Raw genomic sequence first — 25817 nt, 5'->3', positions numbered from 1 at the left:
TCCCTGTCAAGGATTTAAAAAAAAATAGGTCCATCATACCTTGCGAATAAACCCCCTCCCATATTCCACCACGCCTCTGTTTCCTATTTTTTCTGGAGTAATATTATAATCAGATTCCCTAATAACATTTTGTTTATAATATTTATTTAAATTCACCCTCGATGTGGGCTTTACCAGAAAGTATAACTATTCCAAAAAGAGCGAATTGTTGTCACTCGAGATATTTGAATTATACAGGTCTGTCATTTCGACATCTGTCCCTTATCGACCATTTTGAGTAATTGCACCTTTACATTTTGTTCAAGAGGAGCGGCGAAATGGCAAGAGGTAAAGTTTGCCTAAAATATTTGATTTCATCTTAATAAGAATTTTGTACTCCTTTTTTATTTTTTGTAACATAAGTATAGATCCCAGGATGCTTGTGTTTAAATATGAGAGAGAAATCGGTTGTGAAAATCTCAAAATTAATATATTTTTAGAGCGTATTTTGCCTAGAACCGAGTTAATTTGTGTGCGAGAGATATCGGGACGCGAGAGCGAGTGACGTGAAGGAAGTGTTGCCACGTGTAGGATTTACAGCGGCAGAGCCAAGGGGCGCGGGTGGCGAGCGCAGCTCAGGCAGCAGTGGACACGTAGCGTAGCCCGACCAACTCAAGTTTGTGTATTCTGTAGACTGCCTAGTGCTTATTAACTGATCTCTCAAGATTGGTAATTGATGAATTGAAAATAGCTTAGCCTTAGAGTCTACATCAAACACAAACTGCACTGATGCTGATTAGATGGTACTGCCTTATACCGGTATACTGGAGATTTTCTAATTCCACTGTCAGTAACACTATTACAATACCGTATGGGCACTAGTATTCAACCCGGCATAATTCAATCCATTTTGAAAAATCACCCCAAATATTTAGAAATCTTTATCAAGGGGGGGGGGGGCATTTCCATTGATGAAAGGATACCAGGCGCGACCAAAGAAACGCGCATACAGAATCTGTTTTTCAAGATTGGGTGTCAAAAATACTGAAAAAAAGGGTGTATATTTTGCAAGGAAAGCTATGTCTTTACAGCTACATGTACAGTCAAATTTTGCGAGGGTTTAAAAAAAGATGCTTTACATGTAAAAGATCTTATTTAAGCCAGGATGAAGGCCTACTTAAGGGTCCAATTTGAGCAAGGTGTGGGAGGACTGATTGGTTGGTAATAAACCCAATGTATGTACATGTAAGTAAAGGTAAGGCCGACAATTTTTATCATGTCACTGTATAGGAGTTCAATTCAGGGAATACTTGTCGGAGGTCTCCAATACTTGTTAAGGGCACTTGTTCACTGCTACCATCTAGCCTGTGGAGAATCTACAGGTAGGACTATGGTACAGTATGCCAATGCTGTATAGAGCACACACTTTAAAAAATCATTAAAATATCACTTTTGTGACCAAAATTACTAATTTCCATATAGTTTTAATTTATTTATCATTAGTAATGTGGGAATGATTTTTGTATTCACCAGAGCGCTCAAAAACTTGAATTTTGGGCATATTTTTGTGTATGTCCTCTTTTGGTGGAAAGTAATATGGCAAGAAAATTTTCATTTTTTGATTTCTATTTTTAATTAAGAAAAAATGATATAAAGAATCAAATTTAAATAAGAGCCAAGCGGTATGAATTACAAGGTCTAATAGAAACTGTCAGTGTAAAAAAATCAAGCATTTGCCCCAAAGAAAAAGAGAAAATAAGCCAAACATTGCCACCTTTATTTTGTCACACATGGAGATATAACTGAGAACAAGGTTATATTATAACCTTGTTCATTGAATGAGTGGTTAAGGGTAGGGATTCACACGCCCAGGCTTGCGCACGCCAATGCTTGTTAAGGGGTGCATTTTCAGAATATGAAAAATGCATGTTTAGGGTGCTTTTCGAAACCACATTGTCACACCTGGTATCCACTCATCAATGGAAGTGCCCCCTCCCCTTCCCCGATTTAACCTTTCTTCCACCTTACACAATTGGGACAACAATGCAATTTATTATTAAGGTGAAGTCAAGAACTTGAGCTGTAATCTTTGACTTTGTTCTGAAGTCTGAATGCAATTTTAAAACAACCATAAATTGAGACCCTCCTGACATTCTTCAATCCAGTTTGATTATCATGTGATGTGTGTTTATGATGCCGATCGTCTGTTTGGTCACTTTCACCTTAGATTTCATTGATATCGCAAAGTTTTTTAGTTGGGTTTATTTATGTTATGACATGGTGACAATTTAAGTTGATTTGAAAGATTTTTGTTAGGAGTCTATCGTTTGCTGCAACTACATTAGTTTGGTTTAAAATCACTCATAATCATTGAACAAATCAATGATAAATCAATTAGTGCATGTTTATCAGTGTTCCAGTGATAATACATTTTGATTAATTATGAGAACTTGTGTAACTGTCAAATTAGTTTTCCATGTGTGGCCATCGCATGGGCCTGCAAATTGTAAGAAAATAAATCACATTCAACATTTATGCATCTGTACATCAACATTTGCGCAACAGTTACTTGCTTTCTTAAAACATACCATACATAAACCAAATATTAATTTAATCCCCTTCCCCTTTTTATAGGCTTGGTATTTCTACTGGTGCTGGTCTTCACAGTTGTGGGACAGGCCCTAAGTCCTATATCTACCCTATCAGGGGACAGCCAAGCCAGGTTCAAGACCATCTTTGAACAGGCCAGGCCCTATGCTGATTTGAGCACAGCCCACTATGCTATCTTGGGGCTGAAGCTTCTTGATGCTCCTATCCCTCAGGCCCAGGTAAGTCAACTTCATTTCCTCACAGTGGATTTTTAGAAAGGTTTCATATTTTGCATTTTTCCCCAAACAAAAAACTTTAGAAAACACATTTATCTAAGATTGGTCTGTAACTAAATTACAAGTTATATGTAATCTTAACAATAACTGTTGATTTTTTATACTACCTCTTAAAGAATAATTCACAAAGTAAAGTCACTACTGCTATTGAAGTATGTAAAAAGTTTGGTGGAAATCCAATAATATTGGAAGTTGACGAGAAGAATGGCAATCAACAGTCCTGATGGTGAACTGCTTATGCATTAACTGCTTGAATATATGACTTAGAAGGAACTTGTGTATTTGCATTAAGAAGTCAGACCGTAGGTCCCTATGCTAATGAGCAAATAGGCCAGATTCATCCAAATCCTCTGATGTCTGAATCCTCCTCCCTGCAAAATCTTGTGAATCGTGAGATTTTCTTTCTCTAAGAACTACTTTATCCTCAAGTCAAATTAAAAATCTTTGTACATTTGGACAGAGTAAATGTTTCTTTCATATTGCATTAATATGAGTGATTATTTTGGATAAAATATTTTGATAAATAAGTGAATTTCAAGCCTGGAAATGTGCATCAAAGCTGAAGTTTCTTCCTCTGTTTTCTTTTGCAAATTGTGCAAAATATTTTATTTTGAGCCTCAAAGATATCTATAGCACCAGAAAGCTGAATTTCTGTACTTTTTCACTATGTCACTCTTAATATGTGGCACCTTTTAATCGGGTCAAGATCACACTTTTCCCACCAAGGTACAAGACAAGATTTCTAAGATTTTGGAGTAGCATGACATCTAGAGTTCTGATTGGCTGGATAAGGCTTCAAATCAAGTGAGGGTAATTTGAGGAATTTACCACATGGGGAGGTGTTTTGGTCCGCATCAAGCTCAGTAAATATGCAAAATCTCTCGAGTCATGAATATCAATTGGATAAAAGAAGCCACTTTTTGGGGACCTGCCTACTGACCGTAAAGGCCTGGTCACACCGCCCGAGCGTTGTTGGAGCGGTCGTGGAACGGTAGGGAGAGAGGGTCGAATTTCGCACACAAAATTGGGGGAAAAAATCGAAAACAAAACAAAAACAATCAAAATCGAAAATGGTGAACGGTAGTGAGCAGTGATGACTTTTTCTCTCCGCTCCACGACCGCTCCAACAACGCTCGGGCAGTGTGAGCAGGCCTTAAGATCAATTTATTGGTTTTGCCTCAATGCCTCACATTGCTCATTTTTGTGTGACATTGCCACAAGGAAATTGGCAAGGTAGATTGCTGTGTTGCATCCAAGTTTTGTTTGGATAACACTGACAAGCTGAGCAATGAAATATGCCCCAATACTAGCATACGATGCGAGTCAGTAAGATGGCTTCCTTTATGTATCACTGAGATACTGCTGCCACAGTTCTAACTGCACTGATTTGTCTCATGACCCCCCCCCCCCCCCAGGAGGCCTGCAACTTTTTGAAGGAGCACCTGGATGTGAATAGTATCCAGTCCATCTACCATGCCACTACTGGTGCCAAAGCACTAGGCAACTGCAAGGTTAGTTTCCTACCAAGAACTTAAAGAATTGGATTGACAACTGATTGAGTGCATTTGTTATTTCTTGCTGCAATTTATTTCAGAATAATAATAATGATGACACATCATTTACACATTTATGAAAAATAAAACAGTTATGATTTTATGTAATAACATAAGAAAAGGGAAAGTGGGGATGTGACATCATCAGCCCAACTAATAAAATGAATATTCATGGGACATGCCTAGAACTGTTTCACCGGAATAATGCAAATCTTTAAAATTTGATAACTTTGTTCTTTGTTATCCCATTTTGATGAAATTTATAGCATTTAGCTCTGTGAATTTCACTCTATTTAACTATAAATATTTTCAACCTGGAGCATCACTTTAGTGTAGCCAGGTACTTGTAGATGTGCATTACTTTTATCTTATCATGCAAATTAGTATACCCCTGTCGAACAAAGTTATAAGTGGGCATATAGGAATAGGTGTACAGATTGTTGTTTGATATATCCATTGCCAATCTTACTGCGTCGACATGGTAATTACATATGGCAATAAATTGTTGGAAAATGTCAGTCATATGCTCCCCACATGTCTCTGGTTTTTATTGATGTAGCTTGTCAAATTTTTCTTGGAACAAAATGACCTCAATTTGGAAGTGAAATTATTCTTTTATTATTCTTATTTTTTGCTCGTCAATTGTTTTCCTGTACAAAAATGTCCCCCCTTTTGCAAAATCCTGGATCTGCCCCTGATGCACTAATTTATGTTAAAAGTACAATGTTTAATTTACTTAATTTACAACTGTTAGGGAGATATTCTTGAGTGTGTAGAGTCGTTTTGTTGTACCAGCTGCCTTAGTGTAGTTAAATATCACCAGACATGAATGTTTCTTTACTTTGCTTGTAGGTGCCATTGAGCAATGGACAGCAAGTTTTGAATGCTGCTGTTACTGATAGCTCAGATGTAGCAACAGTTTTCTATGCTGTCACAGCCTTGACTGCTCTTGGCCTCACTAGTAAGTATACGGAATCCTTGTATTTTGATGTCCTCTATTCACCTACCTCTATTCGCCACATCTTTATTCCGTTCTAAACAGCTTGACCTCCATTTGTGATTTGGCTAAATAACTTTTTCGCAAAGCACCCCCAAAATACAAAAAAATGTGCTTGAAAATTAATATGAATATCTCACATATGTATAAAGTGCTTAGAGGAAAATTATTATCTATAAATTAGAAACACCATGGATTTGGTAAGAAGTTAATATGATGTCCGCATAGATTTGGCAAATTCACTCTCTGGACATTCTATCATTATGTCATAATGATAACAATAATATTCAATTTATGCAGTGCTTCATACTTTGTTTCTAAGTGCTACATTTACATCTTCTTGTGTCTTTCTCTCTCTCTCTAGTTAATTCTGCTGAAGTGGTAAAGGCTTTGGATGCTGGACTGAAGAAAGATGACAGTGTTTTAAGGTAACTTATATTTGGGTCTCATATATACATCATATGTAATTCATTTCTTCCTTTCATCTCTTCTGAATGAGATGTTAGTCCTAAGTGGTTTCATATTGCTCTTTAATTTCCTAAGAGTCTTACATTGTATTTTTGTTTGTGAATTATTGTTAATCAGTGGGCAGTTTCTTTAAACTATTTTGAATATCTTTTTCTTGTTGCAGTTCCAGTCTTGCTCTCCATGTGGCATCCATGCTTTCAAATGAAACCAATGTAGACAAATATCATGATCTTATAGAAGATATTGTAGCACAAGCTGATGAAGTAGGAGAAAAATATTTGCAGGTGAGGATTGCTTGTTCTTACTCATATGTTCAATGATAAATTGTTGGACACCAACAAGATCTAGAGTCATTGAACTTAGAATCCAGTTAATGTCCTCCAATTTGCCTATTGGGGTATTTTGTTTATACAGTCCGACCTCTCTTATCCGGACATGTTGAGACTAGCACCAATAAATCCCAACAACTGGGCATTGTGGCGTGCGCCTGTAATCCAAGCTGTGGGGAAGTTACAAATTGATGCAGAGGTTCGAGCCCTGGTCACGTTTTTCGGATGGTGACGTTAAAGGTCGGTCCCAGACGTAAATAATCATATCTGATTGATACACGTCTGACAAAACTCAAATACACACACTTATATGGATCTGGGAGACCCCATCTTAAATACACGCAGCTGACTCCCCAATGGTAGCTACACGTAATGTATTGTAGTGGGCGCACATAGACATTATTTCACTGCTGTCTGCAAATCATAGGCATTTTTTTACGGAAATGAAATAGATTGGTTGCCAAATCTTTTGGACAATTTACCTGCTGAAATTGAGCTTACCTCAAAAGAACGAGAATGACTTCATGAAACTGACTTTGAAAAATTGGATCATCACAGCTTCTCAAAGACGATCATTGTTAGAATGGCTGTAGGCTCAAACATGATAGATTGCGCTGTCCGTAATGCAAGAGGCCTGAGCACGCGAGACGTCCCCCCCCAAGAAAAAAAAGAGAGAACAAGATAAATGGTTGTGCTGTGCCCTGATTTACTGGAAAATTATCCTGTCTAAGTTTTTTTTGGTCATTTGGGTAAGATGTCTTCATAAAAAATAATTTGGTTGTAGGTACATTATATTGGAAAATGTATGTAATCAAAGTGAGTTCGCATAGGAATTATAGATTTTAGATTGATATCTCATTTCCATAAGTACTATATTGCAAAAAAAAAAATCTCGGCAAGTGTGCTTTCAGATAATAGCTAGATTCGGATAAGAGAGGCAGGACTGTACATATACATGTACCCTCTCATCAAACAAGACGAAATGTTAATTTTGGTTTGATATTAAGATCATTTGACCTCTGTTAAAAAATGGGAATGCCCAGAAACGTTTTATCTGTTGGCAAGTATTTTTTGTATGAATGTTGTGAGACTAGAAAGAAATTATTCATCTTTGTAGCAAGTATATATCATAATACTACATTTTGAAGAGATAGCTCTGTCCCAGGTAGTTCTGACTTGTATAGGAGAAGAAAGGTGGCAGGGAGGGGGGGGGGGGGGGGTGATAGCCTAATCCACACTGTTGCATGTCAGTTTGTAGCTCTACCTTTAAAACATAATACATTAGTGCAGTACATAATTATTTTTTAATCTCTTTCCCCATTTCTGTAAAATTACCCAAGTTTTAATAACTTCAAATTTTGATTAAATTTGTTTTGAAGTTGTATTTAATTACGATTGTTGTGATGTTAATAAGATTCTGTGTTTTTGTTTTTCTTTCAGTTTGACTCATTACAGCAGACATCTATTTTCATAGAAGGAGCATATAAACTTTCTGGAGTAGTCAATAAAGCACCAGTTATTAGTGAGGTAAACTTTATAATTGTCACATTTAGCAAAGATCTGTTTTCCAGTTTTGCTCATTAAATATTTTATAATATTGGGAATGTTCAATACAGCATTTTGATTAAAGTAGATCCTTTTCAACGAGGGAATTAGCAAATAGCCAACGTATTACTTTAATAATACTTTTCAAGAAATGAGGCAAGTTTGCCATACAAATTTACTTAATATTGTGATTGTCATTATTTCAGATGTTTTGTGTCTTTGTTCTGTCATTGCAAAATGTTTCTTATATCAGTTATCCTTGAAATGACCTTGCTGATAATTATTTTGTTTCCTTATTTCTAGGAGCAAGTAGTGCTATTAGGAAATTACATTGTTAGCAGGCAATCAACACAGAGTGTCCGTAATGCATACTACGTCCTCAGTGGGACCAAAGCCCTCTCAGACAACAAGGTAAGTTGATTTCAGGCTCCTAATATGAAGCTTAGTGATTGATCGTAGGTGATTTTATGCTTACTGAGAGTTGTTTAGCTTTCTAGTAAATCAAGGTTTGTCTTGCATGGAGAAGAAATTAAGAAATAGTGATAGTCTGATACACACTGATATCAGCTACATGTACCTGCCAATTTCTGTATTGACACTATGGCCCGTATTCTGAAGTCGGGTTTAAGTTAAACTCAGGTTTAAAGTTGTGGTTTAAGTATGGGAAGCCAAAAGTATCAAATTTGTTATTAAGTTGTATGTTTCTTATGTTTACTGTGCTCTTTCCTGATTCATCGATGGTGAAGCCAATAATCGTTTTATACTTCCTAGACAATTATGAATGATTTGAGTGCCAAATGAGCTGAAGTATGATATCTCTGCTGTTAGTGATTTATGTTACAATTGGCTCGCCATACTTAAACCACAACTTTAAACCTGAGTTTAAGTTAAACCCGATTTCAGAATACGGGCCAATATATTCAATATGTATTAATATTTCAGAACTAAATAACTAAGTGAAAATGAAATGACAGTAGTGCTTTAGTGTAATGCACAATTTTTGTCTGTACCTAACATTCTATTATGAAATTTCCAGCACGATGCTTGCTTGATTTTCTCTTTTTGTCCAAATCGACATTTTCTGCGTGATGGACTTTTGATTATGCATGCCGTATGTCCTGACATGTTACCCCTCTGTTGTTTGTCATATTTTACTTCTAAATGACAGTGTCTCTTTTCTTCAGTTCCAAATTCCAGTAGCATTTTCCCTTGCTGGACCCATGGCCGTCACCTCAGCAGAGCCTAGCATTCGTGTACGAGTATCCAACCTTCTTTCCTCTACCCTTGGAAAGCTGATTGTTGTGGCAACTTCAGTCGAATCCAAAAGCGAGGGCGACACCGCTGCTAGCAACCTTCCCCTTTCCGCCACCAGTGACCCGTAAGATATATTCATTCTGTCATGTTGGCCCGCCCTTACAAAAAGTTGTGATTTATCCGATCATTCACAACTATGGAAAGCCAGTATCTAGAAGGCGTAGCCATTCAAAGTACTTCAGAGATGCCAACCCTCCCGATGAAATCGGGAGGCTCCCAAAAATTCATCCCAACTCCCGCCCTTACAATTTACCCGTGCTGAGCTTTTCTTTACTGGATTATTATAATTCCTCATTATTGTTGAACAGGTACTTTTCTTCTATTGTCCCCTCATTTTTTTTTATGTAAAAATGCATATTTTTCTTTAATTTTTATGTTAAAAAAGTGGGAACAAGGTTTTTTTTAAAAACATGTGAAATGCTCCAAAATAAGGGTCAGATTGCACCAGAGAGCATCTAGAAACCCAGAGCTTCCAGGGCCCTAAGGCGGGCCCTGGCCAGAAGGGTCGAGCCCTCCGCGCTCGACATGTGCGCTATGCGCACATAATTTGGTGTCGGTTGCAAATCCTCCCTAATTCTGATTTCTAAAAGTTGGCATCTCTGGTACTTTATAAATATAAAGTATGGTCATACATGTATTGTTGTAACAAATCAGTGTGCTCATTGTTTCCAAAAGGATTTAATGTACTTTCAGTATGAACTTCACTATTTCCACATTCAGCTATCTATGTAGTTGAAATTAATTGGATCAATTGCAACTCATTGTCAGACAGGGCCCAAAAGGATTCTAATGATATGATCATTAAATAGTTTAATATAACGCAGATTTATTAAAATCTTTCAAATTAGTTTTTTATACACCTGCTTCCAATTCCATGTTTTCATGTTTTTGTTATTACATTCAACACTTCGCTTTGATAGTTGTAACTTGTTGCAAGATAAAATGTTATTATTCACTACTCTCATGTGTCTTTCAATATTCACATTGTTTGTGCCATCACTTCATTCCATATCTATGGTTTGTCATTTTTCACATATTTTAGAGCAATCTACCAAGTAAACCTGATGGAATCCAAGCTGTCACCTGACTTCTACCGTGTGACCTTAGATGCCACGCCCTCCCAGGAAGACACTCGCCTCATTGGTCTGGCCGAGGGTGAGGTCACTGTCAAGGTCACTACCCAGGTCACCCTTGAAGCTGCAGAGATCAATGTGGTTGATAAAGACCAGTCAATCACAGCCAAGACCATGAGGTCAGTGAAGTAACTGCTCATGAGGATGATGATGGAGAATTATTCTATGTTCTGTATTATGTTGCCCTCTCATTTGCAACATTTCACAACAATTTTGTCAAGGAGCATTCTATTTTTTCTTTGTCTTGCTTTTTTTTTTGTAACTGTGCAATAATTTGAAAATACCATGGTTACAAAATTCAGCAGTCGATGGTATTTAGATTTCCATAGAAGTTGCTATAAATTGCGACATTGCAGTAAAATAATTTCAATCTTTTTCTGTATTCCATATAAGATGAAAAAAAAAAGGAAAGAAGAAAAAAGTATTAAAGTTATTGTTTTGAATTATATGCCAGCCATTTACAGGTTTTGATGTGCTGTTCATGGAGTTATGGTCTGTATTAATTCACTCATTTGTTTCTTTTTGTAGGGTCAAGTACCCTGAGAAGGTCGAGAAGGGTCTAGAGGCTGACCATCATCAGAACCTGGTCATCAAATTTAGTCTCAAGGACAAGTCTGGACAACCCATTGAGGCTCATCAGGTATGAATGCTCAGGTGTAATCTAAGGGATGTTTCATTGTCAGAAATGAATTGTCAGCTCTGATAATATGAGTGAGATTGTTGGTTTTGATTGGATGAGAATGACATGTTTCTGGATGTTATTTAGGTTACTGTAAGAGATTGACAACCAGTCATTTGTGATCAGATTACTGTACAATGCATGAGAGATATATTCATTTATATACTAGGAAGTTTAATGTTGTATGTAGCAGGCAGGGGGGTCGTACAAAATTGTTTTTCTTAGTTTTTCTTTCCTAACCCATATTTGCGATACATTTACAAGTGTTTATATGACAGAAGTGGTTGATAGTTTCATCCACTCATAGAGGTTTAATAAGAATTGACCAATGTGACCAACATCTCATTTGTGACACATTTACAAGTGTTATTAAGACAGCAGTGGTTTCATCCACACAATGAGGTTTAAAGAGATTAGGGTGTGTTTATGCTTCCATTGCGAGGATAGAATCAGCGTTTTCAAACGTCGATTCAAAACGCCGATCGTAAACGTGGTTCTGGGAGTGCTGTTTATGCTTACTTTTCAGAGGCTAAATCACGATCTCCAGCTGGCTTCGCAGGAAAGCGAGGTCAAATTGGGCGCGCCTTTTTTTCGAAAGTTTTTTCCGAGTGTTATTACGTGGAGATAACATGGAGCAATGCGACTGTATTTGCCCGCGGATTTTCATCTCACCGGAAGCATGGACGAAATGACGTCATTTAAACACGTTTACGATAGTGGTTCTGTTTATACTTCCCCAGAAAGCCTGATTCTGGTCAAACGACATTTACAAACGCACCTTTCTGTGAGTTTACAATCGGCATTTTGAAACAGCGTTTAAATGAAAGTAAGCATGGACGCAACCGTGTTTTGGACTAATAACGTTTGGAAACGCTGATTCTGGACTGAAAAGTGGAAGCATAAACACGGCCTTAGCCAATGTAACCATGAGACTACTCTGACATTGTGGGTATGTCTTTTCCATGACATTGGAGAGTAAAATCCTTCTGTTCTTCATTCTAACCACTTCCAACTCTTGGAGGGAGTTTATGGGAGCAAGAGGTACACTATCTATCCATCAATATGCTTTTGATACTTTGTAACATATTGTGATAACAGCTCCAGTCGTGTCTATAGTTTATTTCATATATTCTTTGAAGATTCTGTTTGATTTTCTTGGGTTATTCTTCAGTGACTTATTTTCCATTGATTCTAAAGGTATGCTATACCTAACTAGAGTGGATATGACGATCCTCCATAATTCATGCAATATTCTACCTGGTTTATCAAGTTTCACCCATTCTTTTTCTCTCAGACCTTTGTCCGCATCACAAATGTAAAGACCAAGCAAGAAGTCATCTTTACTGCCGAGGCAGATTCCGGCAAGGCTTACAAGTTTACCTTGGATGTCGCGGACAGCGGCAAGGAATATTTCAAGGATCTTTCTGGTCGCTACTCTGTTGACCTCATCATTGGAGATGCTGTCATTCAGAATCCATTCTTCTGGAACTTGGTATGTTTCTGTTTTCTTTTTTATTGTTGTTATTTTAAACTTGTTAATTCTCAACCCATTTTCTTTTTTTGGGGGGGGGGGTGAGGGTGGAATAAAACCTTTCACTGTTGACTAAAAATATGATTGGAAATAATTTTTTTCATTATATTTGATTGGATGCTCCAAACGCTAGAATCTTTCAATACTCATTTGATATATAATACACATTTGAATTACACATTGTCTTTTTTTCTCATACATGTATTTTACCATAGGCCGTAGTGTCTTTGAAATTTCCTGAGTCTGAAGCTAAGCCATCCTCTCCATCTGGAAGCCAGTACAAACAGTTACCTGAGATTGAGCATATGTTCCGTGTAGCTGAGAAGCGCCCTCCATCTATTGTCTCTAATGCCTTCACAGCCCTTGTATTGGCTCCTCTCGTACTTCTATTCATCTTGGTAAGAAACCCATCATGCATTTTTCATGCACTTTTAGGTATGCCCCACAAGCCATCTTTATTTTTTAGCCTAATTTTTCTATGTATTATTTCAATGAGTTTATTTTAATCACTACCAGTTTGTACCTCAAAATAGTTATGGAAAAAACTTTTTTTGTGTGTGTGAGGGGGGGGGGTGGAGATGGGGGGGGGTACAGACTTTTTGTGACAGGTGTCTCTTTAAATTGATATACCTGATGTATAGCCTTAAGAGCTGGATCAAAACAATTTTGGAGTGATTATTAATACTAATGATCTGTAAAAACTACAAAAAAAAACTGGCAAAGAAACTTTGATATTTCTCTGAAACTATGAATGTTACATTAAGATGGTTATTGAGTTGAAGTGAAATCTGATTGACTCATTTGTGATAGGCAGGTTATACAGTTGCAGGGCGCGACAAACCCGCTTGCCCGGGGCAAGTGAAAATGACGTGCGGGCAAGCACTTCTCAAAGTCAATTGCCCGATCGGGCAAGTGGTTGTTGCGTCTTTTTTTCTGTACCGTACCTCGTTTTTCCATAAATCATCCAAAATCCACACTCAAAATCATGAATAAGCCTTAAAAAATAGCGAGTAGCGCAGTTTCAAATTCCGAAATTGCGTTATTTTTTCTGTACCACGTATTTCCATACATGGTACGGTACCGGGTATGAAAAAAATCAACGCAATGGCCGGGAAACAGTTGAATGTAGTATAGGGGTCCATTATGACTACCGCCATGTGCAATTTCTAATGCACATTTTCCCCCTTCCGATATCACAATTCTGTGATAAAATAATTAGAATTACACAGGAAATAAATCACAGAGTCTAGTAACCTCGCGTTGGTGAGTTGTCATTCGGCTTTGCTTTTCAAAACGGCCTATTAACATCCAAAATAACTTGCCGTATTTGTTAATTATAACTTAAAATTCATTTGTTTCCCTTTTTGAGGGGATGAGGTAAATATCAGACAATAAATCATCAAACAAAGCTCCATCTATTTTACAAGGCCGGCGGAAGGCTCACACACGTGCGCATACTAGCTAGCCAGTCTGAGCTCTGTCTCTCTGCCAGAGCTCTGGGGGACAATTCGCTCAGTAAAGGCCTCAATGATGGTGATTTTCTGTTTCAGACAGAGTTTACATTTCGGGTATATTATTCAAAACTTCCAATAAAGTTTGATGATTTCTTCATTGTCATGTATATTTAAGTTATTAATGAATACATTCTCACCGAATTTAGACTCCCCCATAGAGAAATGCAATTTTCGTAGAAGTCTGCGTTTTCAAAGAACTTCAGGAAAAGTTAGGGTATGTGGGCCATTATTACATGGCCGAGTACAGGTTATTGTACTGGAATAGGCGAAGTAGAAATTAGATATTGAATTCATTTATATCAAAGTTCAACTCACAGTCACACCCACACAAACACACCCACACACACACACACACACCCAAGATTCTAAGCATAGTGAAAAAAATTACTTAAAAATCATACAATATCAAACAATGTTAGTAATAATTCATTAATAAGTGAACAGGTATTCCTCAAAATAGAAAAAAAAGTAGCATGTGAAAACATGTAGATAAAAATTATTGACCGAGTGCAACATCATAAAATTATGAAGAAAAGACTTGATGGTTTCCAACTAATTTTTTTTTTTTTAAATCAAGGAAATATGGAAAATAAATGACCATTTCATGGATTTAAAGATGCAAAATGTGAAATTTTAGCCACTCCACTTTTGATGATAAAACAATTTTTTCCGAGTCAATAAAGAGCTGAACATTTTTCACTGGCTTTCTTTATAGTTTCCAACTACGGTAAATGAATGCAATTCTAAGGAAATATGCTAAGCAGGTAGCCATTTCGTGGATTTAAAGATGCAAAATATGAAATTTTAGCAACTTTTGTTGAAGGGTTTTTTAAAACCTTAAATGCCCATAAAATATCGATTTTTTTATCTACAAAATAAACGTAAAGACTCAGGCCTACGTTGCTGAAAATATCCTTTTCAATGTGTGTTCTTTTATACTGGACATGATTCTCATTTGTTATTTTGTATACCTTAATAAAAATAAGAGTAGTGCCGTCATAATGAAAAAATTATTTTAAAAATTGGGCAAGCAGTTTTTTCTATCGGGCAAGCAAATTTTTTCATCACTTGCCCAACAGGGCAAGTGATGAAAAAAATTTTTGTAGAGGCCTGCAGTTGTTACATCATACTGTTAGGTATCTCCCTGTATACCTATTATACTGTTAGTCTCTATATGTTTGTTATTGTAGTGGGCCAAGCTTGGAGCCAACATGAAGAACTTTTCACCATCCCCCAGTGCCTTGGGCTTTCATCTTGGTTTAGGAGGTAAGCTATATTCTTATGCTCAAATTCATTTGTTCATAAATACTTGTAAAATTCATGTTGACTTAGTAAAAATAAATAAACTTGTGAACTTAAGACTATGGTCATCAAAGTGAATGTTTTTAATTTCTTGTCCTTTATACATGTTTTAGAGCCTATTTGTTGAATTTGTTCAGTTGGGTTATTGTTCTTACTATTTCCTTTGGCACAATTTTTAACAATGAATTGAAGTATCTGATTATTAAGGCCCGTATTCTGATGTTGGGTTTAAGTTGAACTCAGGTTTAAAGTTGTGGTTTAAGTGTGGGAAGCCAAAAGTATCAAATTTGTTATTAAGTTGTATATTTCTTATGTTTACTGTGCTCTTTCCTGATTCATCGATGGTGAAGTAATAATCTTTTTATACTTCCTAGACAATTATGAATGATTTGAGAGCCAAATGAGCTGGAGTATGATATCTCTACTGTTAGTGATTTATGTAACAATTGGCTCGCCATACTTAAACCACAACTTTAAACCTGAGTTTAAGTTAAACCCGACTTCAGAATACAGGCCAAAGTATTTATAAAGAAAAATGTAACCTACTTGGAATTCTTTTGTGCAAAAAGATTTTCTAAGAATTTTCATCTAGCTGTAATTTGGAATATCAACATAATATTTTGGGAAACTTATGAGCCTGAGAGGAGTGTGTCATGAATTGTCTTGCAGTGAAATTCTTATTGGTTAATAAGAACATCAGTGATAGCCATGTGCAAGATTCCTCATGTGATTCTCTTCAGATCACATGACTTGCATTAACCCAACATGATGAATGTGTTTGTCTCATCTCAACTGTCTTGCTGTCTTTGAATTCCCCTTTTGTGGACAGCGGTTCAGAGCAATTCTTCACAAAACCTGCCTTTTCTATTCTCTTCATAAAGGTATCTTTGCCTTGTACTACTGCTACTGGACCCATCTCAACATGTTTGCTACCCTTCAGTATCTGACCATCTTGGGGGGCATCACATTCTTCTTTGGTAACCGTCTTCTCAGTGGCATCGCAAAGCAAAAAAAGTAACATAGTGAGTAAAACTTTCCAATACCCTTCCATTTTATCATTCTTTACCATGGTCTTCAGCCCCATTGCTACTATTTCACTCACATTTGTCATGTTGGTGCAAGAACACCATTAGCAAAATATTTTTGTGCGCCCATCGGTGCAGAAACACCCTTATGCAATGTTCTTATGCAGGCTGCTAAGGGCGTTTCTTTGCGCATGTGATGCGTGGAAGTGTGATATTAAGGGTGTTCTTGCATTGACACAACAAATTAAGGTTATGACTATTGTTGCCCATATCTCTCAGCAAGAATTGTGCTCAGTATCTCCAACCTTCTAATCCTTCATTCTATCATTGTCTAAGCAACTCGAAAATTAGAAATAAAAAATATGGAAGATTTTCTACTGAAAGATATAGACAGAAAGATCTCTTGAAATTTGCCTTAAAAAAACTGGTCACTTTTTAGTGGTGGGAGGAAAATCACCCAATACTCTGCCATTGAGGATCAAGGGGGGGGGTCGGTTTTTATCATCTTCAGTATCAGTGGGGAAATAGGACCTGTCTGGAGGGTGCAATATTGTATCAAGGTTAGACATTTTGAGTGTTGTAAGGTTCTGATTGGCGCTGACCTCCATAGAGACTATACACTGGTATCTTTCTGTATTATATTTGTGCATGAATCACTGTTTCAGAACAATCTTTGATCTTCAGGGCGATTAAGAAATGATTTTTAACTTTGTAACCAGAAGCCCGAATGTTGATTTTGTGAAGAATCAAAGGAAAAAAACACACCCTTGTAAAATGCTATTATTCTGTGACCATGTTCTGTGAAACGTTAAGATGGCCTCTTGAGGTCTCCTTCCCTGTTACAGTGAGAGTAAAATAATTTATTCTTGTACAATCTGCAACTAGAATTATCATACAAACTAAGTTTTCTCCTTTTTTTCTGTGTTTTTCTTCCCTCCCTGCAGGTTTCACACATTCATGAATGGAAGGTCATCAATATGTTACGACCAAGAAACAGGAGAATGATGCAATTTGATTGGAACCATAATTTACCTCGTTGTTCGTTCAATGGGAATTTGAAATACAAAGGTTCTGTCATTACAACTAAAATATACTGTTTTTGTAAATTTTTGAAAATCACTAAATTTATTAGTGAATCTAAGCATAGTTTATCTTTATTAAATTACTGGTGAAGGGCTCAGCATTTTTTTGTAGCTTCCGCTTTTGGACATTTCACGGAGGATAGTATTAAAGAACTTCTGTTTCATGTAGATAGAAATGTAGAAAAATCATGTTTCTTATTCATAGTTTTATGAACAATAAAAAGAGGATGCCACTGAACTTTAATTGAAGGATACTAGATTTTGTCATAGACTAGAACTATTGTAGTATACAACATCTTTGCAATTTTTGCAAACTTTATTTGTCAATTTGCGTGGATTTACACAATTTATAATTATTTGAACTTTGTAATATTTGTTACATTATGGTCTGTACAGGGGCATTGATGCTTGGTATGATGAAGCTATGGGTAATATGACTAATATTAGTACTTACCATTTTGTGTCTCTTTATACCTTGCTTCTGTCTGTGTATGTTGATTGTTCTCAAACCACATATGTTCAAGTTGGAATGTTTTCCAGGTAGTATTATTTATGTTTTGATTTGATAAGTCAAAAGTTGTGCCTGTCTTATGTAAGAAAATTCAGATTCGTCCAGCGGACATTGCTGTGTGCCATTGTGTAATGTTTGTTCTCCATGCTATTTTCTTGACCAAATGATTAAATCATGTGGAATTTGAATTTCTTTTAAACCTAAATAAAACCTGTCCTGTTTCAAATATGCCGTAACACATAGATTTATCATCAAGTTTTTCTGAATCTTATTGTTATTTAGGAGCCAATTGCCATACAAAACCACAGGAAGTAATGATTATGTATCTTGCTGATATTTTAATTGCAATGATACTGAAGTATAAACAATATGTCTTCTTCATTTAAAAGATTGTAAAATATGTCTAGTATGAATCAAGTATAAACTGCCCTCAGTGTACAATTTCTTTTTCCTTCAATACTTGTGGTTTGTTATTTTGACTGAAAAATGTTTTACCAAAAGAAAATTTTGACACCATCCTGCTGTTTTCCAGCAATAAAAACTAAAAGTTTTACACAAATACGAGTCTCTGAGCAATGCATTGTGTGTTTTGGTACAGTACTGATACATGAAGTTATAACTTTATCTGTGTACTATCAGTGCTTGAACATTCACTAGAACAAAAATGACAAAAATAATGAATTATTGTTAAACCATTTTATCTTTATTATGTGTGGCCAAACCTGATCTGATATACAAGAGTGTGGGAAGATTGACCAAGAATTTTTCAGATACATCATTTGGATTGGATTAAGGAACATTTGGGGATTGGAGACAGAGTCTGTCAAGTGACAAGGACAGTATGTATGTAGTGTACGAGTATGAATAAGGGTTATAAGAAAATTGTGTGAGAAAAGCTTTTGAGTTAAAGGTAGGTGGTGAGAGGAGGGGACGAACAAAGAAGACATGCCAGCAGCATAGTGGAAGAGAGAGGGAAGATTGAGTCCAGGATAACAGATGCAAATAATCATGCAAAGTAGAGGAAAGGGTCATCGCTGTGAGTACGAGGTAAATCCGACCATCCCAGTCAATGGGGACAAAATAGATTGAAAACTTTGGACTGCAGACTGACTGGGAAAAAGATGGATAGAAAGGTGGATAGAATTGAGAATGGACCCCAAACACCTGTGAGTTTAATCCTTCTGGGGGAACAGGTTGAGGATGGTGAGAGAAAGTGTAAGAAACATCCAGAGAGGCTCTGGCTGTGAGAAACGAGGGAATCGACAGTTACATTCTAATCCAACTGTATACCCATTCTACCTATCTCTTATTGCACTTCTATTCACATTATCTCTCTATCACATTGGTCTCTCTCCTCAACCTTTCTCTTCAAATCTCTCCCCCCCCCCCCCCTCTCATCTCTAATAGGATCAGGGCCCTGTTGCACAAGTTACTATTATGGTAACTTTGCCATGCAATGGTAACTTCCATGAAATCCTTGATTTTGATTGGATGTTGGATGGCAAAGTTACAATGATAACTTTTTACAACGGGGCCCAGGCAAAGGAGATAGAGACTAGTTACTACACAGAGAAAACAATCAACCAAGCTCCATGAAACAATATAACAATTTATTGTCTTTAATATCCTACACAAGGAAAATGTTGACCTATTGGTACCAGGGGACCATTACTAGGCTTCATCTGATAAATTAGTTTTTACCAATCATTACATAAGCATTTACGTCATCAAAACCAACTAAAGAAATGCATGATTTAGGCCTGCAACGTCAACATAAAAAATGCTTGTTTGTTCAACATTTTTTCTAGATATGAATGTATATCCATAAATTCATTGATTTCTTGACAATTTGGTGTGTTCTCCTTTCTTTACAAAGGACATTTTACAAATTCCTGTAGAAGAAATTATGACACTGATGGATTTCCATAAAACTATTGATTGGATTGATCGGATCGATCGTAACTCTTTGTAAGATGGGCCCAGGAATGTAATACGATACAATAGTCTCAAACATGAGATTTCCATCCAAGGGAAATTAATTTGGCAATTAGGAACCCACCTTTACATGATACACCAAGAACAGATCTTTTTATTTAAAGATGATACATGTAACTTACAAAGTGCTGAATCCACTCTGTAGAGTGTTCTGGGGCCCATTGCACAACCAGTCGCAACTCTAAAAATCATGCGTAACTTAATTTTCTACCAATCAACAGCGCGCATTTGGGACTTAAACACAATTCTTTGTGCAACATACCCCAAGCCACATAAAGAAATTGGGAGGAGGGCGCTGTTTGTACAATGTCTTTCAAGATGTAATTTTTGTATCCCTTGCTTTGAAGCAAAATTTCGCCGTGTGGATTTGTGATCGAATCTCCTGGATTTACAGAATGTTCTTTTGATATAATATACACTATCCTTATATAACAATGGATCCTTCAAAGAGTACACGTCAGCTGGAAAACACTCCAAACAAATCATCCCCGCTCTCCAAGAAGCCGAAAATTGTTGACTCTAGTCCCACCGCTTCCCAAAGCCGTATGGTAACGAACGCGGACGCTGTTCCCAAAGGTCAGTACAGAAATGATTCGGCTACGCATTTGGCTTCGTCTAACACTAGCGCCAGGCGTTCTCTTGGTTTAGAGTCCACAGATGCTCCTCCTACCTGGTTTGTCACCTTTTTTAATGACTTTGAATCAAGATTTGACTCGCGCATTGAAGCTTTGTTGGATAAAAAATTGAGCGACATTTCTTTAAAGGTGTCTGATCATGATGAAAGATTCAAGAGCATTGAGTTTGATATGGGGTCCCTGAAGGATTCTGTCAAGCAGTTAGAGAAGGAGAAGGAGGTGCTCATTGCCAAATTGGATGACCTAGAGAATAGGGGAAGGAGAAAGAACATTGTTCTGTTTGGGATTCCTGAACATCCAAACCAAGATCATGAAGATTGTTTGAAAACTGTCACCGATTTCTTACAACATGCCGATGTCTCGAAGGATGATTGTTCGCAGATAGAAAGGTGTCACCGTACCCCCACATATCGATCTGAGACCAGCTCTAGGCAGCCGAGAAGAATCCACATTGCCTTTTCTTCCTTCACAACCAAAGAACGGGTGAGGAAAGCGTGCGTGAAGAAGCTGAAGGAGTCCAATTCCAAATATCGGGATCGAAAGGTCTTCGTTGCTGAGGATCTATCAAAGAGAGTCCTTCAATTACGCCAGAAGAAGCAGGAGAAGTTCAAGCATCTACGATCAGAAGGAAAAAAGCCTTTTTTCGCATACCCAGACAAAATTCGGTACAGAGACCCAACCACTGGGAAAGTGTTTTCAGCAGATTGATCCTATTGTATTACAGAATGTCTTTTTCAAATGAAAACATCTACTAATGGATCTCATGAACACTCTTCCACGTAGTTCTACATGTTTAAAGGTTGAACTGAATGGACATGCGTTATCTTTTTTAAGTGATATTTATGGACTCTGAAATTGTTTAATCTTGTATGATATTTCATAATTTTTTACCTTTTAACAAGTAGAGTGAGAACAGCTGTTGTTATGGCTCGTCTTATTTGTTTATGTCTTTGAATACAGGCTGTTTAACTGACTTATTTTTGATACTGATTATCTCTCATCTATCTGTGCACAGGAGTGAACTTTATTGTTGTATTGATATATATTTTTTGAAGTTTACCTGTACAGACACTTCTTTATCTCATGTGTAGATACTACGTGTATCAGTGAAGCTTAATTCTAGTTTTTATCTCCCTTCCATAGTGACATTTTTTTATTACATTTATAAGGTAATGATTTTTTCATATCTTTTGAAATTAATGTGCACATGTTTTAATGTACACTTTGATATATTTTCAAGTTACTACCCCTTGGCTTTACTCCTTTGTGATGGGGATCTGAAGAGTTTTTTTTTTTTTTTTTGCACTGTTTTCTTTTTTGTTTACAGTGTGTTCCCAAGAGATGTTTTTTCCCCCATAAAGCTACATGTACTCTAGGCATTTGTGAGCATTTTTTATATATTGACTCTGTTATTCCGATTTACTTGTAAACCATACATGTACGAGTGTTTTGATTTCTGTATTGGCTACTGACTATTGCTGATGATATATTGTGTGTTTTTTTTTTTATTATGCCCCTATGTAGATCATGATTTATATGTGATTCAGAGAGTCCATTTTGTTTGTTTTTGTGGTTACACGGTGGATTTTGCTCAAGGCTGTTTCATATTTCTCGTTGTATGCACCTTTGGACCAGGGCTGAGACTGATTTGAAGTCACTGGCCACTATTCTTGGTGCCATTTGCACCCTCCTTTCGATTTTACCTAATTTGTTGTTGTTGTCCCCCTCCCCTATTTGTAATATGTTTAAATTCAAAGCAGTTAATTGCTCACTTTGTTTGTATACAAGCTCTTATTTGCTAGATATGGTATCTTGTGATTTTACATGGTGGCAAGCAGTCATGTGCCTTTTACAGTGTTTTTTCTTATTTCAATTTATCGTGCAATGCAGATACTTCAAAGAGTGGTATGGAACCAGTGATATTGTAGAATTTCATTTATGTCATTAAAACTTAGCACATTTAACTGTCGGGGTATCCAAGATTATGTAAAAAGAAGAAAAATATTTCATTACTTGAGGTCAATTGACAGTGATATTATTTTTCTTCAGGAGATACATTCCTCCCCAGAAGACGAATCATTTTGGAAACAGCAATGGGGGGAACATGCTTGGTTCTCAAGCCATACTTCCAATAGTCGTGGTGTCGCTATTTTGATTCGTAATCATGTTTCGCTGGTAATTCACTCCTCGTTCGCCGATCCAAATGGAAGATTTTTGATTTATTCTGTAACCATAAACGGTTTATCTCTTTTACTTGCAAATATTTACGGCCCCAATAACGATGATCCAGATTTTTTTCTAGATGTTTTTGCTAAAATAGAGCAGTTTAATTATACTTCATTAATCTGTGCTGGTGATTTCAATGCAGTGTTGGGTCCTCTCGATTACCGAGGTGGTAGACAAAGACATGCTAATGAAAAAGCTAGTGAAATTATTCAAGTATTGATGGAAGAATACAATTTATGTGATATTTGGAGAAACTTTCATCCTCATTTAAAACAATACACTAGGCATCAAATTAACCCAAAGGTTCTCTCCAGATTAGATTTTATTCTTGTTTCTGAAAATTTTGTTAACAATTGCTTGCAATCAAAAATAATTCCTGGGATTCAATCAGATCATTCTGTAGTTACCTTGAATTTTAAAGATGCTCATCCTCAGAAGGGACCCGGGTTTTGGAAACTCAACTGTAATTATTTGCATAATGATGCTGATTTTGTAAAAACAATGAAAGAGACAATTAATTATTTTAAAACAGATAATTGTAACAGTATGTGCAACCCACATATTATGTGGGATGCCCTCAAATGTACAATAACAGGTACTTGTATAGAGTATAGTTCCAGAAAGAAGAGAGAGAGGAAAGCTGCCAAAGATAAATTGTTCAAAGAAATAGACAATGTAAAAATGCAAATAAACAATGACCCAGATAATGTGATTCATATTGAGCACCTAGAAAGTTTGCATAGTGATTTGGACAAGATATTAGAATATGAAACTCAAGGCTTAATTATTCGATCAAAATTGCGCTGGGTAGAAGAAGGAGAAAAAAGCTCCAAATATTTTTGCAATTTAGAGAAAAGACACGGTGAGAAAAAATCCATTCATAGAATCAAAAATGTTGATGATGAAATAATTTCAAATCCCCAATCCATATTAGATGAAATTAATGACTTTTACCAAAACTTGTATAGAAAACAAGATACACAAAATTTGTACAGTACAGACACCTTCTTGGAGTCTTTTGAAACGCCAAAATTAAACGATAATGACAAATCATTTTTGGAGCATCCTCTTACTAAAAAAGAATTATATGAGACAATCACCTCTATGAAGCATAACAAAACCCCAGGGTATGATGGTTTACCGGTAGAGTTTTACATTGTTTTTTGGAAAGATATATCTGATCTGTTATTGGATTCATTCAATTTTTCTTTAGAAAATGGCCTTTTGTCTACATCACAAAGAAATGGTATTATTACTTTACTTCCCAAGAAAGATAAGGACCAGTTTTATTTGAAAAATTATAGGCCCATATCATTGTTAACTGTGGATTATAAGATTTTAGCAAAAACACTGGCAAATAGACTAAAGAAATGTCTCAATGATCTTGTTCACCCAGACCAGTCTGGCTTTTTAAAGGGTCGCAATATTGGGAATAATATAAGGTTGATTATGGATTTGATAGAATACACAGAACTTCATGACATTCCAGGTGCCATTCTTTTATTAGACATTCAGAAAGCATTTGATAGTGTGGATCATGAATTTTTGTTGAAAGTTTTAAAAAAATTTAATTTTGGGGATAAGTTCATTGGTTGGATTAAAACTCTATATTGTAACCGCAAGAGTTATGTTGCTAATAATGGATTTTTTACTAAAGCTGTTATGATGGAAAGAGGAATTTTCCAAGGATGTCCAATCTCCCCCTATTTGTTTTTATTAGTTATTGAAACAATGGCTCTTAGTGTAAGACAAGATGTAAACATAAAAGGGATCCCTGTAGAAGGTCAAGAGGTAAAAATATCCTTATTAGCTGATGATTCTACCTGCTTTCTTGATGGTTCACTTGACTCTTTTAACAATCTTTTTGATTTGCTTAAGAAATTTGCAGCTTGTTCTGGTTGCAAACTTAATATATCTAAATCTGAGGCTGTTTGGGTGGGGGCTAAAAGGGGCTCACAAGTGAATCCCTATTCTGAAAACGGTCTTAATTGGAAAACCGATACATTCAAAACTCTTGGAATTGTTTTTTCATTAGATACCAGGACAATGTTTGATCTTAATTATAAACCTAAACTGAAGTCTATAGAGGCAACCCTTAACTGTTGGCGTTGTAGAAACTTATCCTTAGTTGGTAAAGTTTGTGTCGTTAAAACATTATTATTACCTCAGCTATTGTATCTTTTTTCTGTGCTATGTATACAAACTCCAACCAAGCTGTTCAAGGAATTAGAAAGGATTTTCTTTAAGTTTATTTGGAGTGGTGGGAGAGATAGGGTAAAAAGAAAATGTTTTTATAATGATTATTGTTCAGGTGGATTGAGAATGATTGACCCTTATGTTTTTGCTTTGTCTCAGAAAATGGCATGGGTGAAACTTCTTCTTGATAAAGAATATGTTAGTCTGTGGAAGACAATTGAATTGTCAGTACTAGAAAACTTTAATCAAAACAAAGATATTTTGTGGAAATCCCATGCTCCTGATTCCATTTTGAAAAGTCTTCGTTGTTCTCAACTGTCAGAGTGTATTAGAACATGGTATATTTACAGGGAGGAAGCAGTGAAGAAGGAGTTTAATACAGTATTTTCACATATGGGGTCATGCCAATGTTTATGGTATAACAAACATATTAGATCCAAGACAAAGCAGTATTTTTTTAACCAAGAGTGGTTTGAATGCGGAATAAATTTTGTTAGCGATTTATTGAACCCCCCACTCCCAGGAAGCAAGCTTTTTGAAGAACTAATTCTTGACTTTGACATTTCTCCAAGGGGAAGGAAAAACTTCAACTTTCTAATGAAAAATATTCCAAATTCTTGGTTAAATATGTCAGATTGGGACAATGAAGAAATTTTTCATAGAATAGTAAACAATCTATGTCAAGCAAAGAAGGTCCCAAAGTATGTTTACCCTATCTTGCTCGGGATTTTTAGTCCAACAAAACACACTGATTTCTGGGAAGAACTGTCTTTGTCCCCAAACTCTGAAGAGTGGGATAAGATTCATTTGAGAAATTTCAAATGTTCAATAGACTCGCGTATACGTTCTTTCTATTTTAAACTCTTTCATAAAGCTATCTCCTTAAACGACTTCTTACATAAAATTAAAAGGAAGGAT

General features: G+C 36.2%; 1 protein-coding gene across 1 annotated transcript; it reads left to right on the top strand.

The window, feature by feature from the left end:
* Nucleotides 1-224: 224 nt before the first annotated feature.
* On the top strand, nt 225-17519 carry LOC121429094 (dolichyl-diphosphooligosaccharide--protein glycosyltransferase subunit 2-like). Its single transcript, XM_041626000.1, has 16 exons — nt 225-327; nt 2614-2807; nt 4280-4375; nt 5270-5378; nt 5779-5842; nt 6046-6166; nt 7652-7738; nt 8060-8167; nt 8941-9134; nt 10113-10322; nt 10732-10843; nt 12177-12374; nt 12629-12811; nt 15118-15193; nt 16111-16251; nt 17199-17519. The coding sequence occupies exons 1-15, from the start codon at nt 318-320 to the stop codon at nt 16245-16247; spliced, it is 1899 nt and encodes a 632-aa protein (XP_041481934.1). The 5' UTR covers nt 225-317; the 3' UTR covers nt 16248-16251; nt 17199-17519.
* Nucleotides 17520-25817: the final 8298 nt, after the last annotated feature.

The sequence above is a fragment of the Lytechinus variegatus genome, chromosome 1 (genome assembly GCF_018143015.1).
Source record: "Lytechinus variegatus isolate NC3 chromosome 1, Lvar_3.0, whole genome shotgun sequence".
NCBI lineage: Eukaryota > Metazoa > Echinodermata > Echinoidea > Temnopleuroida > Toxopneustidae > Lytechinus > Lytechinus variegatus.
This window is presented reverse-complemented; position numbering and strand designations above follow the sequence as displayed.

Bases quoted from the DNA above. Each gene is read 5' to 3' on its own strand.
- LOC121429094 (XM_041626000.1), top strand. The intron at 6,167-7,651 runs GTGAGGATTGCT...TTTTTCTTTCAG, and splicing joins TAGGAGAAAAATATTTGCAG to TTTGACTCATTACAGCAGAC. The intron at 12,375-12,628 runs GTATGTTTCTGT...ATTTTACCATAG, and splicing joins ATCCATTCTTCTGGAACTTG to GCCGTAGTGTCTTTGAAATT.